This window comes from Porites lutea, chromosome 2 (genome assembly GCF_958299795.1).
Source record: "Porites lutea chromosome 2, jaPorLute2.1, whole genome shotgun sequence".
NCBI classification, from domain to species: Eukaryota; Metazoa; Cnidaria; class Anthozoa; order Scleractinia; family Poritidae; genus Porites; species Porites lutea.
Window position 1 is genome coordinate 18,457,492 of NC_133202.1, and position 19,488 is coordinate 18,476,979.

At 37.1% G+C, this 19,488-nt stretch overlaps 2 protein-coding genes across 2 annotated transcripts; one reads left to right on the forward strand and one right to left on the reverse strand.

The window, feature by feature from the left end:
- Positions 1 to 9: 9 nt before the first annotated feature.
- On the forward strand, positions 10 to 16,492 carry LOC140927936 (nucleoporin SEH1-like). Its single transcript, XM_073377642.1, has 13 exons — positions 10 to 315; positions 4,281 to 4,331; positions 4,561 to 4,666; positions 5,144 to 5,187; positions 5,306 to 5,386; positions 6,099 to 6,176; positions 6,517 to 6,569; positions 6,929 to 7,021; positions 7,243 to 7,320; positions 11,056 to 11,118; positions 11,483 to 11,564; positions 12,186 to 12,264; positions 13,191 to 16,492. The coding sequence occupies exons 1-13, from the start codon at positions 205 to 207 to the stop codon at positions 13,337 to 13,339; spliced, it is 1,068 nt and encodes a 355-aa protein (XP_073233743.1). The 5' UTR covers positions 10 to 204; the 3' UTR covers positions 13,340 to 16,492.
- LOC140927939 (neuralized-like protein 2) lies at positions 15,493 to 19,466 on the reverse strand. Its single transcript, XM_073377648.1, has 2 exons — positions 18,712 to 19,466; positions 15,493 to 16,664 (listed from the first exon to the last, which is right to left on the reverse strand). Exons 1-2 carry the CDS (start codon positions 19,304 to 19,306, stop codon positions 16,549 to 16,551), a joined length of 711 nt encoding a protein of 236 aa, XP_073233749.1. The 5' UTR covers positions 19,307 to 19,466; the 3' UTR covers positions 15,493 to 16,548.
- Positions 19,467 to 19,488: the final 22 nt, after the last annotated feature.

Sequence of the window (19,488 nt, forward strand, 5' to 3'; positions counted from 1 at the left end):
TGGCGGAAATCGTCGTCGAGAATCGGCTTGCTTGGTCGTGATCTTCCGGCTTTGCGTCAACTTTTCGTCTTCTCTCATTAACCAGCAAGTTTAAAAATCAAAGTAACGTGTTCTAAAGTGTGTTCTTGGTGTTACTGAATGTCTTAGAAAGAAAATCCTTGTTAATTTTTGTGTAGTTGCCTTGTGCTGCTGAGCGCGGGAACCATGTTTGTCGCCCGTGAGATTCCTGCTGAACACAAAGATTTGATTCATGATGTATCCTATGATTATCATGGAAGACGAATGGCCACCTGTTCCAGTGACCAAAGTGTAAAGGTAAAAATTTGACATTACACAACTCTTGACAGGTTCAGTGATCTCTCGCGCCAGAAACCATCTACATGGCCAGCTATATTTAATACTAACAGTACAAAAATGAAAGTCCCAGGTCCAAGACTATGACTAAGTTTGAGTCCCAGTAACACAGTGGTGTCACCCGTGTTCTGGGTAAATCAGTAGTGAAATGCAGAGGTTTCAGTAAGCACAGACAAAACACGTCAACTACTTTGGTTGTAGAAGGAGCTGGATTGTCAGCCTTGTAGGGTACATGTACCTGGCACCTGAAGAGGGAATGACGAGTTCTGTACAGTACCGCAAATGATGCCCAACCGCAAATGATCCCGAGACCGCAAATGATCCCCAAAATGGACCGCAAATGATCCTCGACCGCAAATGATCCCCAAAGTCGACCGCAAATGATCCCGAAAGAAAAATAGGAATGACTTGGACTCAAGTTAGCGGAACATTGTGTCGATTTTATTATTATTACAATAAGTCAGATTAAAAGCCAAATTTTACTTCTCAAATAAATATATGAATAAAAAATAAATGAAAAAAATCATTCAAGAGTAAAAACGAAGTCGGTAGGCAACACACGACTTTTACCTCATGCTAAAATGCTGCTTGTTCCAATGACTTTTTTCCGGCTCTGGCGGGTAGATTATACCTCTGAGGAAAACGTTTTGACTGAGCAAATATGATTTTTGCCGCTTATTTCATATTGAGAGGTCATGACACGCATTTTCTGCGGTTATTGTGTTTCTGGTCGGCATGATTTGCCCTTTGATGCAAGAGAATTTCCTTTGACCTCGTTTGAAATGCAGTGCTCTTCATTGCCGCTAAATAAGGGTTTTAGGTTGTTTAATTTTCTCCTAAGTGCCTCCTGGATCCGAATAATTATAAGCGATTTTGTTTTAGTCCGTGAATGTGACGGTTTCTTACGATATTTTGTCACGCGATAACTACTGCCTACCTGGCTTTGCGTTTCTCATTACCAGGTTTAGATTCCTGGTAAATGTCTTCAGCAAAGCACAACAAATGAATATACATAAAAACGCTAATATAACTATTCACAACACGTTCATGAGATGTAAGAAAGTTGCTATTTCGAAATAAACCGAAACCTGTGGACATTGATAAGTTCGGGGACATTTTGACTTGTGTTTATGTTAAATCATGTCTTGTTTCGTAACGGGCACCTAAGTTAGGAACAAATGTCTTGCGGTTTATCACGTAAAATTAACACTTCAGAAAAAAATCAAAATGAAATATTCCGGCTGATTAATTTCACGCTTTCAAAAAGATCAGTAAAGTCAATAAAGCTCTTGTTAGGTAGAGGGTGCCCGGCTTTGTATTCCTCAGTAGAAAAGTTGAGATTCTAGGTGTTAAAATAATTTTTCTTCGCAACGTCCTGCCTGTCTTAAATTTTTCAAAAGATGAAACATTCTTGAAAGAAAATTGAAGCAATCGACAAAAGAAGAAGTATACGGTTAATACCATACCTTTTCAGATTTATTCCATTTTTTTTTCGCCTTGTATAAAATGACCTGAGATGTAGCGTCCTCCTTCCCTTTTTCTTTAAAAGGCGAGAGAAAAAGGTTTCTTTTTTATAATCAGTCCTTTTTTGTAATCAGTCCCATAAAATCCATTCCATTCCTCAACTTTTCACGGGATCATTTGCGGTCGACTTTAGGGATCACTTGCGGTCGAGGATCATTTGCGGTCCATTTTGGGGATCATTTGCAGTCTCGGGATCATTTGTGGTTGGGGATCATTTGCCGTACTGTACAGTTCTTTTAGTCCGGATACCCCGGATTCCAAGTGACAGGGATGATTGAAGGATTTTTTTGGGTTTGAAATTTCCAGTTTCAGGATGTTTTTAGGGAAGGAAAATTTTGGCAAGTATTTTTTTGGGTGGCTTGATTTAAGTAGGGAATTTTTTGGGTATTCAAAACAATCTGAAGATTCGTGATAGTTCCCGTGTATGCAGGCATGTAGTTCTGTGAATAAAGTGACTGTTTTAATATTTAATGCATTACATTGCATCTTTTTCATAAAACCGTATTTATTCGACTATAAGCCGAGCGATTTTTACACAAACTAAAACTGAAGTGAATTAAAATTTGGGCTCTAGAGGGGGTCTCGGCTTATAGCCGAAAGTTTTTGAAAAAAATTTTTTTCCGGCGCATGGAAACTCTACTAAATCGAGATGTATTTACGTATAAGCCGAGCTAAAGTAAAGAAACACAATATGCAATCGTTGGTTATTAACTTTTAAGAATGTGGTGGCTCCTAAAGGAGGCGTTTGATAAATTTAATGTATTTTCACAGAAAAGATAAAGATTCTTGATAGGGAATAACCGTGACGCTGACGGGATGTGATTACAAATCGATGGAACTTGACTGTTTGCTGCTCCAAATCTTCTGGGAGACGCTGAGCGAGTGTTGTTTTGGTGCGAAGGCTGACGGAATGGTGGCGCTTCCATTTCTGGTACCAGCCGAGGGACGCTTTAAACTCAGGATCCTCGCTGAATTCCTTTGCCTTTAGACGTAGCATCAATCCGCTAACGGCTATTCCTATGTAAAACGAAGTGAGAAGGTTACCAAACGATCCAGGCAAACGATCGAAAGGTTAAAAATTTGACACATCTTGAATTTGTTTTGACATTTGTGAAAACTGGCCAATGAGAATCTTTCATGCACAATGTTGTCACATGATACTACGATAGTTTTGAGAGTCACGCATTCAACTCATATTCACTCTGCAATCAGCTGATTGATTTATTTCGTGGTCTTGTTTCTGTTGTTTTAAAACACAAAATCAATGCTCGACAAAAAACTTACCTTGGCTGTTCTGCTCTGTAAACCATTCCAGTATTCTTTGATCGAGCTCCGGATACTTCGGCGTGAAGCATCCCATCGTCTTCCGTTTCGCTGACAATTTAATCTCGCCATTAAAAAGGTTCGCTTGATCTTTCCTCCAGCGACGGACCATGGACTCACTGTCAGAGTTATTTTCAACAGCTTCTGCTTCGGCGACTATTTTAAGTTTAAGCGCAAGGTTGTATGACGTGCGACGAGCCTTGGGCATGATGACAACTTGACTTGAAGTAAATGATTCCGAGCACGAGATTGTTTGATAGACGCCACGGATGTCTAGGTACTGGTGATGCCGCTTAACAACACAGTTAGTTTTAAATTTAATTTTTTGGATCACATTAATTCATCTGAGTTATGATTCATTGCTTCTCAATTGAATAGTTAGTTACGGGTAATATTTATTTATTCGCGTGTGTTTTCTAAGACGGAAGCTTTTTGCATAACAAATCACCATTGCATCTCTTGTATACGCGCGTGTGTTATCGTCTAAGCCTCATTTATGACAATCAATGTGATTTTTTTCCGAAAATGTTAGGCTTTCCCGTAGTTAACAATTCAGTCTTGTAATAATGAATGGTTCTCGGCTTATAGCCGGGTGTTTTCGATTTATTTTTGGTTCTCGTTATGCCGAGTCTACACGTTCAAAGTTTGGGGTCTCGGCTTATAGCCGAGATCGGCTTATAGTCGAATAAATACGGTAGAATCAATCATGTCAATAGTCTGCAAAGTGTCCAGGGGTGTAAACCAACACTTCAATTCATTTTTTAATGTCTCCGTTTATCACGATTATTCATTTTGCTGTAGTGAATGCTTTATGACTCGGAAATGCAGCATGGAAGTTTTTTGGGGGGTTAAATTTTGGTCCAGGGTTTTTTTTATTTTGTTTGAAGCCCTAGGGATTTTTTTGGGTTTGATTGTTGCCCCCATTTGATCATCCCTGTCACTTGAAATCCAGAGAACCCCCCTGGGCTTTTAGTCCCTTCCACAAATTTTTGTTGATTGCCAAAGGCATTGACTTGTTTTAATTCGTTAAAATTTTGCAAGATCTCTAAAACTGTTGCTGTTAATGTACGTACATGTAGGTATGGGATCTCGGAGAAGATGGACAGTGGCACTGCACAGCTAGTTGGAAGGTATCTGTAGTTTCCAGTTCTTTGATACAGTAAAGAAACAGTTAAACTGTATTCTTAGCAATGATTATAACTTTCTTATTATGTATCAAATTATTGTTTCTTCTGCTTAGTTGTCTTGATGTGTCAGAGCTTTTTATATTGGTACTATAATTTTCATGGATATCAATTACATGTACAAGTGTTATGTGAGGTACATTTCATGTGAATACTTTTCTTTGCCATTGTTCAGACACATTCAGGCTCAGTGTGGAAAGTTACTTGGGCTCACCCTGAGTTTGGTCAGGTGCTTGCATCTTGTTCTTTTGATAGAACAGCTGCTGTGTGGGAAGAACAAGGTAAGGGCTCAAAAAATATCAACAGAGTATTCTCTCTTTCTGGAAAGTAGGTATTAGTGTAGTATAATAATATCATTGATCAGGTGATTAGGGATATGTGCAGTCTGATTTATTGATGTAGAGTTGTTATCATTCCTCCATAAATACGACCAACTCGGTTGATCAAAATTAATTGGAGGTACTTTTAATGTGTGGCATGTCATTTTCCAGCCAGCAGTATTTCACTTTGGGAAGTGGAAATGGAAATCCTTTAGTGATTGCTGCAAGCTCTTCTTTCCCCCCTCATCTCATGGTTTCACCACTCACCTACATGTATGTGTTCTCTTTGCCTCTTGAACTTAACCACAGGCTATGGATGAATATGAAGGGATGATATGCAAGAATGAATATGAATTTTTCCAGGCTGTAGGAATATTCTTTCATATCATGTCAACAACTAAACTGCAAAAGGTTAAATCTATTTAAAATTTGTTTTAGTTGTAGGTACTGGTGATGGTATATCACATGGTCAGAGTCACTGGGTAAGCTAACTTTCATGTTGTTTACATGTTGACCACACCCCAGTCATTAGTAATTTTATCGCTCTTGCTGAGGACCCATGTATATTTATTATGCACAATATGGATGATTATTTTGAAGGTAAAAAGAACATCTTTGGTGGACAGCAGGACCTCTGTGACAGATGTCAAATTTGCCCCAAAACATTTAGGACTGCAACTGGTAGGAAAATTGTATCTGACTTATGAACAATTTTGTCAGGTTTTGTGTATGGGTTTTTGCATATGAGGTTTTGCGTATGCTATGTTGCATGAAACTGAAAATGTGTTATGTAGTTGAAATAAGTAGTTTCATTTGAATTGACATTGTAAGCACTTAGAATTTATTAAGAAATCATTTAATGGTCTATGGATTCTGGATCAAAATTGGAATTTGGAAATGTTGGTTTTGAGGAGAGTGATAAAACAGAGTACTTGGAAAAAACCTCTCAGAGCAAAGAACGAACCAATAACAAAGTTGTTACAGGTCAAAATTAAATTCAGGTTAAAGTTTTTTTTAACCTAGGTTGATTCCCTATTTCCTTTGTCTGCTAGCCCTAATACGTGAATTCACAGGGCTAGGAGACAAAAGCAAACCGAAAATCAACCTGGGTTAAAAAATTTCAATCTGAATTTAATTTTGACTTGTAACAGGGATTTCAGCATACGCCAGATTGGTGGGAGGCGAGTGCTCTCATAACTGTGCCATCCTTAACTTGCTCCCTGACAACGAGCAAAATTTAATGTTTACCTGAAAAATATTAACAAAGCTGCTTTCTTTTAATTTGCTCTGATTTTTAAGCCAGCAACCAGTATTGTAGTATTCAAAAGATACAATGTTCACCTCCACCAAATTGTACAAGAGGCATTGAATGGAATTTTTTTTTATTTTTCAGGCTACATGTTCAAAGGATGGAACAGTAAGAATTTATGAAGCACCAGATATTATGAACTTAAGTCAGTGGCAGTTGCAGGTCTGTTTTCCATACAACAGTTTCCTTGCTTTGTATTTGTATTTGTATTTTTTATTTCTTGTTTACTCCATTTTATAAAAAATAATACATCAGTTGTACAATTTCAATTCATGCAAGGTGTTTCAACATCGCTTTATTGCTATATATGTAAGGATATCAACAAGATGAAGAATAGTGAAGGGCACAGTATACAATGTAGTAAACTAATTATACCATGCTTCTTAGAGTTTAATGATTGTTTTACCAATGCACCATTTAATAAAATGATATCTTACTGCATTGTAATAGAAACAGTAATAGTTGATAACAAGGATTAACAAAAATATATTTTTCATTTTAGAATGAAATCCAACACAAACTGAGCTGTAGCTGTGTGTCATGGAACTTATCAAGGTATAAAGAAACAGTTTCTGTAAGGTCACCTACCTTTATGAGGCTGTATTACTGTATGTCTTAAACGTTTTTTATCCATGATGTAGACAAAAGAAATGTACCAATATATAATTATTTGAATTTATTTTGTACATCACTAAATTTTGCACACTCATTAATTCAGAACATTTCCACATGAAAAAGTCTAGACTCTTTCCAATAGTGTAAAATAGAAGTTGTTAGACTGACCTTCCACAATTAGCTTAGCAACCTGCAGGTCAGTACAATAATTGTAAATAATTGCATCATTACATAAACAATAAACATGGAACTTAGATCGTAGATCTTTATCTTACTTATTGCTGTTCTTTGTATTTAAGGATGCATGCCCCAATGCTTGCTGTTGGAAGCAATGATTCTAACCCAAGTGCAGGAGGGAAAGTTCAAATACATGAATATGATGAAGCCAACAGGTAGATACATGTACAAGCGTACTGCAGCTAAAACTCTGACCTGATCCTGAAGAAGCATGTTGGTGAAGGTTTGATTATTATCCAAGGGACTTAAATCTATATTCTGATGGCAATAACAGAAAGGAAACACTGTAAAAAAGAGATATTCAAACTCTTTTTGAAAAGAGAACATAACATACCATTGTTTTTTATAAAAAGTCAATTTTTCTAATTAATTTTAGAAAGTGGCACAGAGTGGAAACTCTTATGGCAATCACAGATGCTGTCAATGATGTGGCATTTGCACCAAATCTTGGAAGGTGACTTTAGAAATCTGATTATTTTAGTGTCAAATGATCAAAACACTCAACTGGGAATGGGAACGACTCCAAGCATGTTGCTCAGTACTCAACCACAGCAGAACTCGCAATATAAGTTGTGCTTGGCTACCTGCTGGTAAATGACTTACTTGTTCTTCTTTAAGCTTTAATATATAGATTTAGCCAGGGCTAAAAGTGAAGCTCCCGTATATAAATTCATAATTTAAATCAAACAATAAACTTGTAATCCACAGATCAGGGCACCTTCATTTGACTTTTGAGGCAAAGGCTAAGTGATTTTAGAGAAAAATAATTTGACAGTCCAAGAGTGAAACAGCTTTTACATCGAGTTATTAAATAGTCTTATTTGTACACCCAAAAATAGCAATCATGTTCGATCACAGTAGATTAGGCCTGGAAAACAAATAGACCTACCTATTCGTGTATTGTATTTACATTAGCTGTTGCATCATAATGTGGCATTCACCAGTCTCTCCAACATTGCTCCGTTTGAGAGACTATGGATAATTGGACAACCCCGAAATATAATTTTAAGAAACACATGCGCCACGATAGTCCTTGGTGGCAGCCAATTTACACGTTGCATTCCTAGGTAAAGAGAGGCCAAAATAAAAAATGAGGGCGGATTTTTTGTGTTCGACAAGTTTAGTTTACTATAGTAAATCTTGGCGACGAATCTGGTGGCGTGTAAACCAGCCTTTTAAACATACTTTTACTCACCACGTCTCAGGTAAACAGTACTATGAGGCCCTTTTTTATCATACAGACCTCGGACAGAATTTGTTCTTTTTTGCCCTATTTAAACCTATAATTCTGCAGTTTTTCACAATTCTGCAAGAGAATTTGCACTCATTCAATATCCACGACGATCAAAGCACGCGCTTCCTTTGCACAACAAATTATAGCATTGAATTATAAAACGTTTTCATGAAGAGAATTCTATAATGCCGGGACTTTTGAGTTAGAAAAATCTGGTCCTATGTGATATACAGGGTAATAATTATGGGCTTTTAATGAAAACGCTAAAAAAATTCCCAAAATCACTTTTCGGCCAGCCGGACGGGTTCTCACTTTTGACAGGCGCCAAATTTGCAGTGCGATTAATAGAGTTACCATTTACGCTTCAACATGATAGAGAAATTATTATGTTTAGGTTTTATTTCCCTTTTTTTATTAAACTGTGTATGGTTTGGTTATGTGTAATCTTTAAAAGCGAGTGATATTTACGCGCGGCGTTTTGAGTATTCCTGCATGCGATGTTTATGTTCGACTGGATACAACCGGTGCAGCGATAAAAATTGCGAGAGAGACTACTAACAATCAATAAAATAAATATAATTCAGTCAAACATGTACAGAGACAATAATTTTCATTCACGAAGAGAAGTATTGAGAGTAAAGTGTCTCTGAAAATCATGAGTCAGGTAAGCATAAGCTTATTTATGTTTTAAGCCGGCTTCCCGGTGTTGGCTCTTTTTCAAGATGAACCTGAGGCAAGAAAATCGCTCAGAGCTTTCTGTTTACATCCAAAACCATAACTAAATAATCTTCGGAACCTTTTCTTTGAATTTGCGGTCAAAAAATATCTAAAGGCTTTTAAACCTGATACTATTGTAGGTTAGATCATTGCTTGTGTATAAACTTAAGCCGCATAAACCATACGCTCGACGTCAGGAAACCGAAAAAAAAAAAAGCACATCAAAGACAATAATTGCTCAGGCTTACCAGTTGAGATGCTGCTTCTGAAGGTCATCAAAAGTTCCAGAATCGCTTGAGACTTTTCAACCCTCTTACGCCTCAAGCAAGGGCAAGTGAGTAAGCTCATTTTTGAAAATGATGCCATCCGAAATCGGATTTCCAATGACTTTGACAAGCGGTGCATTTGTCAACAAAAAGCGCAATAAACAAGACAGCCATGAATTACAGAACAATCTTGATAGCAGCTGTATTTCATTTTGTACACCAAGTAGAAAAAGATAGTTTAAAACATCACAAGACAAGATGACACAAAACTCTGTCAGCTCCAGCTATCAGTAAGCAAGTTTCCAGACGCTGCATAAATTTTCCGCATGAACTCACCTGTCAAATTTTGACCAATCAGAACATAAAAATTGGACGTAGAGCGTGATCAACGCGTGACAGTGAGAAAAGTAAAAAGTGATTGCATGGATTATCCATAGTGATATTGCCTTCCCTGCATGTAAATGTAAAAGCCGGCTGAATTTTCGCGTCCGAGGTCAATTCGAAATCAACATTTTAAAAGTGCGGCTCATGAACACGACTTATTTCATATGCATTTTAAGAAAATTGAACTTGAACCTGTGTTAATTGAAAAGTAGCAACTTGTCAGCGGATACCCTCAAAAAAACACTCGAACTCAGTGGGTCAATACCTGAGCCCGCGATAGGGTCAGGCGATACTGGTCAGCAGAAACACTATTTTGACAGCTGTCAATTAATCAAAACATGGATGTACAATATCAGGTTGCAGGCTCCCAAACTCGCTAGAAAGTGTGAGATTAAACATTAGTATGCCTGTGGTGCGGGTGGTCGGTGTACGGTCACGTGATTGCCGAATTTTCTAAGATGGATAGATTTTCTAAGCTATGGGGCTTCGAATTGAGCCCGTGATCAAATAAGATATCAGCGCAAAACTTTAAACACTACGTGACCTCAATGGATAGACAAATGAGCCCGCAATACACTCAGGTGATGATGGTCAGCGTATCCTCTAGTTTGACAGCTGTCAATTAACCTTCATTAGAATGGCGAATATTCGAATTAACAGACTACGAGTGTGAGTAAGACATATCCGTCCGGCATGTAGTGGAAAATGCCAGATCGTGTACCTAAGCGAACCTGATTGAGCCCACGTTATTAGTTTTCTGATAGTGGTCTGCACATGTCCCATTTTGACAGCTGTCAATTGACCTTAATTTGGCTTGTCAATATAACTTTAAACGACTGTCAGCCAACAGCCTTGCCCGGCGTAGTTTCGTTTTATGTTGAATTGGTAAGTGTGACATATTATATCAGCTTATATGTAGGGGCAAAACGACTGGTCTTTCATCTGACCCCATGAGATGGTCATGTGATAATTGTCAGCGGATGTCTGATTTTGACAGCTGTCAATCTAATCGTACTCATACGGATGGCTTACATAACTAAGAGGGAAGTCAAGTTGTGCAAGACCTATTGTGACATTTGACATCTGCTTACATGAAGAGTGTACGGGTGGGCGGGCGGGCGGGTGGGCGTACGCTACGTCATAACCAAATTTTCTCGGATCTATAGTTTACCAAATTTTCTTACCCATGGTGCCCCGCTCCACGGAGCTCCGCTATAAATCAGACAATCACTTCTTTGCATTTCCTATGTGGCTGTCAGTGAAAATAGGTCCCTTCTAGATTGCAACTAAGAAGCTTTAAAATTTCACTGTAAAAAAGGTTTATGCCGTCATTAAAATTGAAAAAATCAAAAAGGAATGGGCATAATATTTTTCCCTAGTCAAGGTGGATAAACCTGAGCTCTAAATCATTATAAAATTTTCATAAAGTAAATGGCTTTAACTTAATTGAATAATTTATTGCTAATCCCTTAATATATATTTATAATAATTTTATTATACATTTCCAGTGCTCATAACCAGTTTGTCATGTATTGCATTGTATACACAATTCATTTATCTCATAATTTGACATGATTTCTTACCATAGGTCTTATCATCTCTTGGCTATTGCTTCTAAAGATGTTCGTATAATGATGCTCAAGCCATATGGGTAAGACTGAAATATAGTTACATTTCTTACAGTGCCATCTAAGTTTGAATTGTAAAAAATGTGTTATACCATATTACACAAAATGCACAAACTCAAAGCAGTTTATCTTATGCTTTTTTGAGACAAGCATTGCAGTAGGCTTCATTAACAGGCTTATTTTGTTCAGCAAAATGCTTACCAAAATAATGTACCATTAATTAAGTTGGTTTAACCAGATGATTAATATTATTAAGACCCTATCATGCAATCATTATTTCCCACATTAATTTCTCAAGAAGTAAAAGATACAAATGTATTCTTAAACCTTTTACTCTGTAGAAATATAATTAAATGTTATTCTTTTTTCTTGTTTGGAATGTAATAGAGACCAGGGAAGTGGTGCAGGAGGAAAGTTATCCAAACTTGACATCAGCCTGGCAGCACAGTTCAGTGACCATGAATCACAGGTTAGAAACATAGTTTATTTCTTCAGTTAAATAAATAAGCCCCTCTTTTCAACAGCCACTTTGAGGATAAAGGTACAGTATTTAAGTGGCTTTTGTAGACAGATGGTCTAGAACATTGGAAGTAGGGGCTTAGCTAGTGTAACACCATTCTTTGAAAGGTAGAACAAATTTTAATTTTTTAATGCTTTTATATAATGCTTTTCATTGAATTTTGGTGGAATATTATTTTATTAATTGAACAAACAACTACAAGTGTCTGTCTTGCCCTTTCCCAGTGCATTCAGTACTCCCAGTAGTGGGTATCAGACCCGAGGGGTGGGGAGGGGTGGGGAGTTGGGGTTGCTGTCTCTGTTTTTCACATCTCTCTTCCCCTTTCCACCTAGAAATGCCTGATATTTAGGCTATTCTCCCACCAAAAAATAAACCAGTTTCCTTTCTTCAAAAAAACCCAGAATTTTCTTTTCATTGTGACTCATACTAAGGTTTGCTATTAAAAAAAGTATGATTGTGAAACTTAATTAATAAGGAATGTTTTTGAGCAACTTGTTATTTCCAGCAAAGATGTCACTTGCACCCTGGACCTTTGTGCCATCAGAATGACTGAGATGATTTTTGTTTCAGGTTTGGAGGGTTGAGTGGAATGTAACAGGTACCATTTTAGCTTCATCTGGGGATGATGGATGTGTGAGACTGTGGAAAGGTACAACATGAATGAGCAACAACTTGAATAAGAGTTACCACTAGAATGTCAAAATGAAAGAAAAGTTATCTCAAGGAATGGACTTTTAACAGGGTTGTCAGAAAGTTTTGAAGTAGACGGCTGAGTTGTCAAAGTAAGCAGCCAGTCCAGGGATATTTTATTTAAAAAATGCCATCCATAAAGAAATGCTAAGCAGAAAAGCCAGCTGATACTAACCAAGTAGGCGGCGATTTCCTCTGGCAGCCGGCTACTTTTGACAACCCTGCTATTAAAGTTACCATTAACAAGTTTGGAATTCAAGTCTTAGGTTGATATCATGATTGTTAATCCTCTGTTACCTGTCTGGGAGACATAGTGCTACTACTATTATCTCCGCCCACCTCGACTAGCACCTGCTATTTGTGGGCAGAAAAATTATGGACTTTATGTAAATGTAGATTGTTAATAATAATAAAGTGTGTGTGAAAGTGTGTGTGTGTAGTGGAATATGTACTGTTGAAAAAACAAGCAGGAGTGTATTCGCCTCGAGATTTTAAACCTGAGAATACAAGACTACAAGTTTTCTGAATGGCTTCAAAATCTTTGATATCAATCAAATCATCCTTGCACTAATTAATATATTTAGATTTGGGATCATTTTGGTCTTAAAAATTGGATTTAAAGTTTAGCCATGTCCTTATCAGACACTCAATAAACTTAAAATTTCTTTTGTTTTTCTTTATGGATTATAAAATGAGTTTTTGAATGACAGATGGTTTGACCATCTATGAAAAACATACATTTTCAACATTACACTCACTGGTCGCAAAATTAGATTTGGTAGTTACGTGTATTGGCATTTTTAAGAAATGCATACACAGAAATATGAATTAAGCTTAAATTCGTTAGATTTTTTGTCATTCAAAGGTGCAATGTTTTTTTCTTAGCCAACTACCTTGACAACTGGAAGTGTATTGCTGTATTGCGTGGTGATGGCACACCAGGGTCAATGAATGGACCAAGTATGAGTGGAAAAGATCCAAAAACAGCTGCACTATCAGCCGGCTTCACCACACAAAGAATGTGGTACTCTTGATATTACAGTACCATGTAACTCTTGGTAATCAACACTATGCATTGATCAAGTAATAAACAACAAATTCAGCAGTGGTACTTCACAAGGAACGGAGACTGACACAGTACTCTGGTATAACTTTTATAGTGGTTAGAACTGTCAAACCTCAACATTCTTGACACTAAAATTAATGTCAAAAAAGATTCATTTGAATTCATCTCATGTACTTTATAGCCAAGGCTGCTTTGTGTAAATTTTCACCTTGAGATAAATGTTTGATCAGAGGAATATATATAACTTGTTACCAGGGGTTTCAATAAAAATTGAAGTAGCCAGCAGGTTTGAATAGAGTAACCGACTGTATCAACAAGGGGCCAGTAGTTCACTGTTACTAAGTGATGTACATTTTTGCACGAACAAATGCTATTTTTGTCCATGACATTATTCAAACTAGTTGCTTCTTCTTTTGGGGAAAAAAGTAGCCGACTTCTCTAAGCAAAGTCGCTGATGCGTTTCATCAGTCGTCGGTGCTTAGTGAAACCCCTGTGTTAATTACTTTTGTTAATGAACACTAATTCGAAGTACAAGGTCAGTTAGGAGTTAGTAATACCTAAAGGAATTGACAAAATTTGTTTACTCAGAAGTTGGATCAAAAGAGGAAGATTTCTGTAGGTAAGGGCTTAGGGGAGTAGGTTGGTGGTGGTTCCTTTTGTTTGTGCTTATGCACTGCATGTATTACACCCATATTCCCCATCATCAGTTTGTATCTGAGGTGAAATTAGTCTCCCACAATCAAATTCCTTGATCTGCCCCTCTTGCTGAGAGCTTACGAAGCACAAGTTATCACTTTAAATATTTCCTACATTATTTAAGAAGTTGGTTTATTGCTAGTAACCAGACATAACTAATCGATGACATCAATGACATCAATGAAATCAATGAGTAATCAATAGGTAATCGATAGGTAATCAGTTGATTAGTCATTGATTATTGCCAATGATCAATGAGTAATCGATGACTAATCAACAGGCCACAAAATTTTTGGTCATTGATTAGTCATTGATTGCATTGTTTAGTCATTGATTTCATCCATTACTCATCGATATCATCTCGTGGTTGCAAACATATTTGGCGAAGAAAAACAAAATGAAAAAAACTTAAATGTAAACAGATGTTTCCAGGTTTATTCTTTTCGGCTTAAGTAGTACATGGAAATTAAGGTTCAGAAGGTTCTCCAGTATCTCTTTGCCGTTTGTTGTTGAACCATACCTTGACGGTTGCCCCGTCAAGGTTGTTCAGTTTTGCAAATTCTTCAATAACTCCGTGCGATGGATACTTGCTGTCTTTGTACAAGGCCTCAAGGGTCACTTTCTGCAAATGCAAAAATTTTGCCCTCCTATTTGCGATTGATGAAGCAGCTCGTTTCCTTTTTCCTGTAAAGCAGGATCTTCAGGATCTCCAGACACAAGGAAAAATGCATCTAACACAGATAAAAGAATCACAAACGGAAAAAAAATGGTACAAGAAAGCAAGAAAAGTGTCTTTTCTGCGCAGTATAATAGATGATGAGTAATCGATGGGTCATCGATGAGTAATCAATTACATCAATGAGTAATCGATGTCATTGATGAGTAATCGATAGGCCACAAAATTTTTGGGCTTGGATTACCCATCGATTACTCATTGATCATCGCCAATAATCAATGACTAATCAACTGATTTCTCATCGATTACTCATTGATTACCAATTGATGTCATTGATCATCGATTAGTTATGTCTGGTAGTAATAACCAATGGTTAGGACTTGTCAGTGAGATCCTTGCAAGGTGTTTCAGGTTCTTTATCGAAGCCAAGGTCAAAATGCTTTCTTTACTCCTAATAGTCACTAAAGAAAAGTTCACAAAAAATCTAATTTTGTAAAGTCATCAGAAATAAATAGTATGCAAAATTTCAACCAAATAGGTTTGATTTAAATGGCATCACATCCCCCCATGACATGGTCGAGGAGTAAAGAGTTACAAAATGTAGCTCAGCGTGCTAGATGTCTCATGTCCCTCACAACTACCTGTTATCTGCTCCGACGACCGACATCACAGCCTGTTCAATTTAATTGATCAGTTTCTAATTCATGAAGGTGTTAGCTTCAAGTATGCATGTAGGGTAAATACCAAAGTTTTTATATTAATGTACTCACATTTATTTTCTTTTGAGATGTTGTGGCCCTTAATGAGTGAATTATTTCCTCTGATATTAGTGTACAGTAGGTTTCTAAGCAGGTTTCTTCCATTTTCACAAACTTATAATCTGTCATGTTCATGTATAGATATAGTCATCAATGCCCATTATGTTATAATACATCAACTATTATTCTTCAATCTTGTAACACTTTTTCATCTTAATAATTATTATTAATTTTTTATCTTTGCTGCTTAACTTTAACAATCTTTTCCACATTTGGGAAATTTGTTTTTAGCCTAATTTCTCACGTACTTTGGTTCTAAACAGTAATTTGCTTCCTCACTAGTGCATGAGCTATAGGTAGATGTTTAAACAGAGATTTTTGCTGTATTTATCATTTCAAATGAAACAAAAGTGCATTACTTGACACCCTAGAGATAAATGTGTATACCCTAAAATATTTGGGAACAGATTTCTTTTAGAGAGCACAAAACACCTACCTAGACTACAGGCCATAAGGTTAATAATGAGGTAGTAATAGTACTTCTTTTGGGGTGCTAGGTATATTCTCTGTTTACTTCCTATAAGCTGCTTTAAGAGTATTAAATATCCTGTCACCGTTAAGAGCAGAAACTCTACCAGGATGAGGTCAGGACCAACCAAGGGAGATGCTTATTATACCAAGGGTTTAATAAAAAAATGATAATATAATACATAAGAAAAAAAACATGACACTTGTGTCTCACAACTGGAAAAAAACATTTTTTGGCAAACACATCTAAAATAATGGGAATATTGCTAAGGTGTCTGTTGTTTCTGACCCTGAGCTAAATAAAAATAACCTTTGCGTTTTTTTTTTCTTGTTTGATCCTGACCTAAAAATTTATACACATGTAAAATCTACTTAATAGTTTTACTTCTTTGCCAAAGAAGCCTCTCTTGCATTCCCTATCTAAAATGCAACATTAAAAATAAATACTTTTGCATTCAAAGTTTGCATATGGTTCAGATTTTGTTTATACTAGTATTCTATTGTCATCCTCCTATTTGGTTAAAATGTAGCAATATACTTCTTCAGCTGTGATGTTATGGGCAGAATGTTTAGATCAGCTTGGCTCACCACACACTTCCGGATGTTTTCACAGCACAAGTCGACAAGTGTGGGAACTGAAAGAAAAATATTTGCACTTGTTTTTAAGTCAAAATGGAACAGCCGTCTGTTTCTTGAGGAGAATGTGAACAATACAGCAAAATATTAATTGTAAATTATTAATTACAATTAAGTAATTGTAAACTAGGAACAAAACCTTCCTTTGCTAAAATGCCTTTCTTGCGGTTCAACTTTATCCTTGGTTTAAACTTCATTTTCCTCTGTTTCTGGGTATTTTATAGTAATGTATACTTAAATGAGTTTAAACAAGGAGGAATAAAATTCAAACCAAGGATAAAATTAAACCACAACAACTCCACAGTGTATTTATGCCAAATTACACAATCTTTCGTGCATTTTTGGAAGTTATGCTCAAGGAAAATTTGGGTAGTGGTGTGCCACTGAGCCCTTTAAACTCTGATCCTGTTTTGGACAAGAATCATTGGTTGCTAAAAAAATAATGAATGAATGAGCCCCAGTATCCACATTCAAATTTTCCAAACATGTCACCTCTATACACTTCCTTAACCCATTTGCCCCTGAACTGCCTGTAACCACCAGTACAGATCCACATCCCTTCTACCCCTAGTGATGTCATCAATTTTAATGGTCAAGGACAACTTTGTGAGCTAACTTGTGCTGGGTGAAGAGTTCTTCAAAACCATGAAGAATGAGCATGATTCTGTCAAGGTGGCTGGAGAAAAGGGCAAAAAAAACATGTAACATTTACCCTAAAATTCCCATGAAAATCGTTTTAAGCTACCCAATTTCCTTTCCTTTCATTTCATCTAATCCTAAGAGTTTTCCCCAAAACTTTTCCCATCAAAATGAAGCCTACTAAATGCCCAGGGAAAGAGCAAAAAAGGTAAGAAAAGCAAAAGAAGAGTGAAGGAGAGAAAGGGAAAAGAAAAAGTCAAGACTGCCATATGTGTCACTTTTAGTCTCAAAAACACTATTTTGAAATTTTGCTTTCTGTGCATGTCCCAACTTTGCAAGCTAATATTTTGCATCTGGATCAGAAGGTTGCACAGTAAGCAACCTGTGAATGGCTTTGTCATACGTTTTAGTGCTTTAAAGCCAGACAGTGACCAGAAAACAACTCAACTGGCTTCAATACAATTTTTTTTGGCCAAATTCCCAGGAGCAAATGGGTTAAGCAAAGTACTAAGTTTTCCAAAAAAAATGCACTCTTAAGCTTAAAACAAACAAATCTGACCATAAAATACCGAATTGGGTGAAAGAATAGGCAAATGACAATTTTAATGTTTTTGGTTAACCCATTCACCCCTGAACTTCCCATAAACACCCGTGCTGAACCACATCCCTTCTACTGCTTGTGACTTCATCAGTTTTAACAGCAAGAACAACTTTGTCATCTACCTTATGCAGGCTGAAGAGATCTTTTTTTAAAAATACCAGAATAAGAGTGACCCAGTCAAGGAGGACCACAAAAAAGGCAAAAAAAACCATGAAACATTGACCTGAAAATTCCCATGAAAATTTTGAACCCAGTGACTTTTCCTTTCATCTAAGATCCTAAAAGCTTTTCCAAAAACTTCTCCCACCAAACTGAAGCCTACTAATTTTCCAGCAAAAGATAAAAATGAGGCAAGAAAAGCAAAAGGAGAGGGGAGGAGACAAGGCAAAAAGAAAAAGTCAAGAGTGCTGAGTCACTTTTAAACTCAATAACTACTTCGAAATTTTGCTTTCTGCACATGCCGAACTTTGAAAGCAAATATTTCACAATCAAACCCTGTTCAGTGGCACATAACCATTTAGGCCAAAGAAGGGATTCCCTCCTCCCCCCCCCCCCCCCCCAACCCCCCGGGATGGTTACCACACTTATGATTTCTCTCACCAATTGCGCGCTTGAAGGTAAGACCCTGGAAATTCTTAGCAATTTTCTTGTAAATGTTTTTTAACCTAAGTATTTTCATCAGGTTTATCCACCCTCCCACTTTGCCGCCTTTTGTGAAAAAGAGCCTTTTCAAAAATGTTCTGGGCTGACTGCAGTGGTGTGTTGGGTGTCATCTCAATACTGTATGTCAAAAGTTATAATCTGACCTCCACATTGGATGATTTGCACCTTTTTTGTTGTTCCATAAACATCAACAGCAACATACAGATCTTTATCCACGGGAACATCAAGAGCACAGGGCCCAAATTTAATACCATTCACAAAAAAGTACAATTCTCCAGAAGGACTAACTTTAACTCCTATACGTGACCCAACATCAGTGGGTCTGAGTTGCATTTCACGTGCTTTTTTTCCACAGAACACGGGGTTAGTGTCTTTATCTCCAGCCTCTTGCCGTTGAAAGTTGTGGCTTCCATAGTCCCTAAGCTGTTCATCTCCTAATGGTTTTTGTATGGTGGATTTGATGGCAAACACCCAAGTTCTTCCCATTTGCGCCATGTCAGGCAGTAAATACGGTGGCACGCTTTTAATCGTCTGCGGGTTGTGAGTTGTTATTCCGCAGCGCACATGACCAGACCAGTCTTTTTCCTGTTCTTCGATCTCAAAAAGAAATGTCTCGCCAAATACTAGAGGTCGATGACTGAATACGACCGCATTAGCAAAGCTCTTTATGCGCTTTGCAGATGTTTTACAAGGTGAAAGCTCTACGTGAGTTCCATGTCTTTCGTGAAAACGCATCATTTTTCTGATAATGCACTTGACCTTGGCTACGTTTCCAGTAACATTTGCTTCTTCAAGGGTTTTTCCCTCGTGTCACAAATGGTCATTTCGACAATCTAGAACTCTGGCACCTAAGTCAAACATTGTAACATTTCTAACCAACGCATTCAAGAACACCGAGACACACGCAAACATGTTCTCAG

What these genes read in the sequence shown, in the direction of transcription:
- LOC140927936 (XM_073377642.1), top strand. Translation starts at nt 205, where the DNA reads ATGTTTGTCGCCCGTGAGATTCCTGCTGAACACAAAGATTTGATTCAT. An exon ending in CCAGTGACCAAAGTGTAAAG is followed by an intron (nt 316 to 4,280) that starts GTAAAAATTTGA and finishes ACGTACATGTAG; the next exon opens with GTATGGGATCTCGGAGAAGA. An exon ending in AACATTTAGGACTGCAACTG is followed by an intron (nt 5,387 to 6,098) that starts GTAGGAAAATTG and finishes TTTATTTTTCAG; the next exon opens with GCTACATGTTCAAAGGATGG.
- LOC140927939 (XM_073377648.1), bottom strand. Translation starts at nt 19,306, where the DNA reads ATGATGCGTTTTCACGAAAGACATGGAACTCACGTAGAGCTTTCACCT. An exon ending in GCAAATCATCCAATGTGGAG is followed by an intron (nt 16,665 to 18,711) that starts GTCAGATTATAA and finishes TTTTTCTTTCAG; the next exon opens with TTCCCACACTTGTCGACTTG.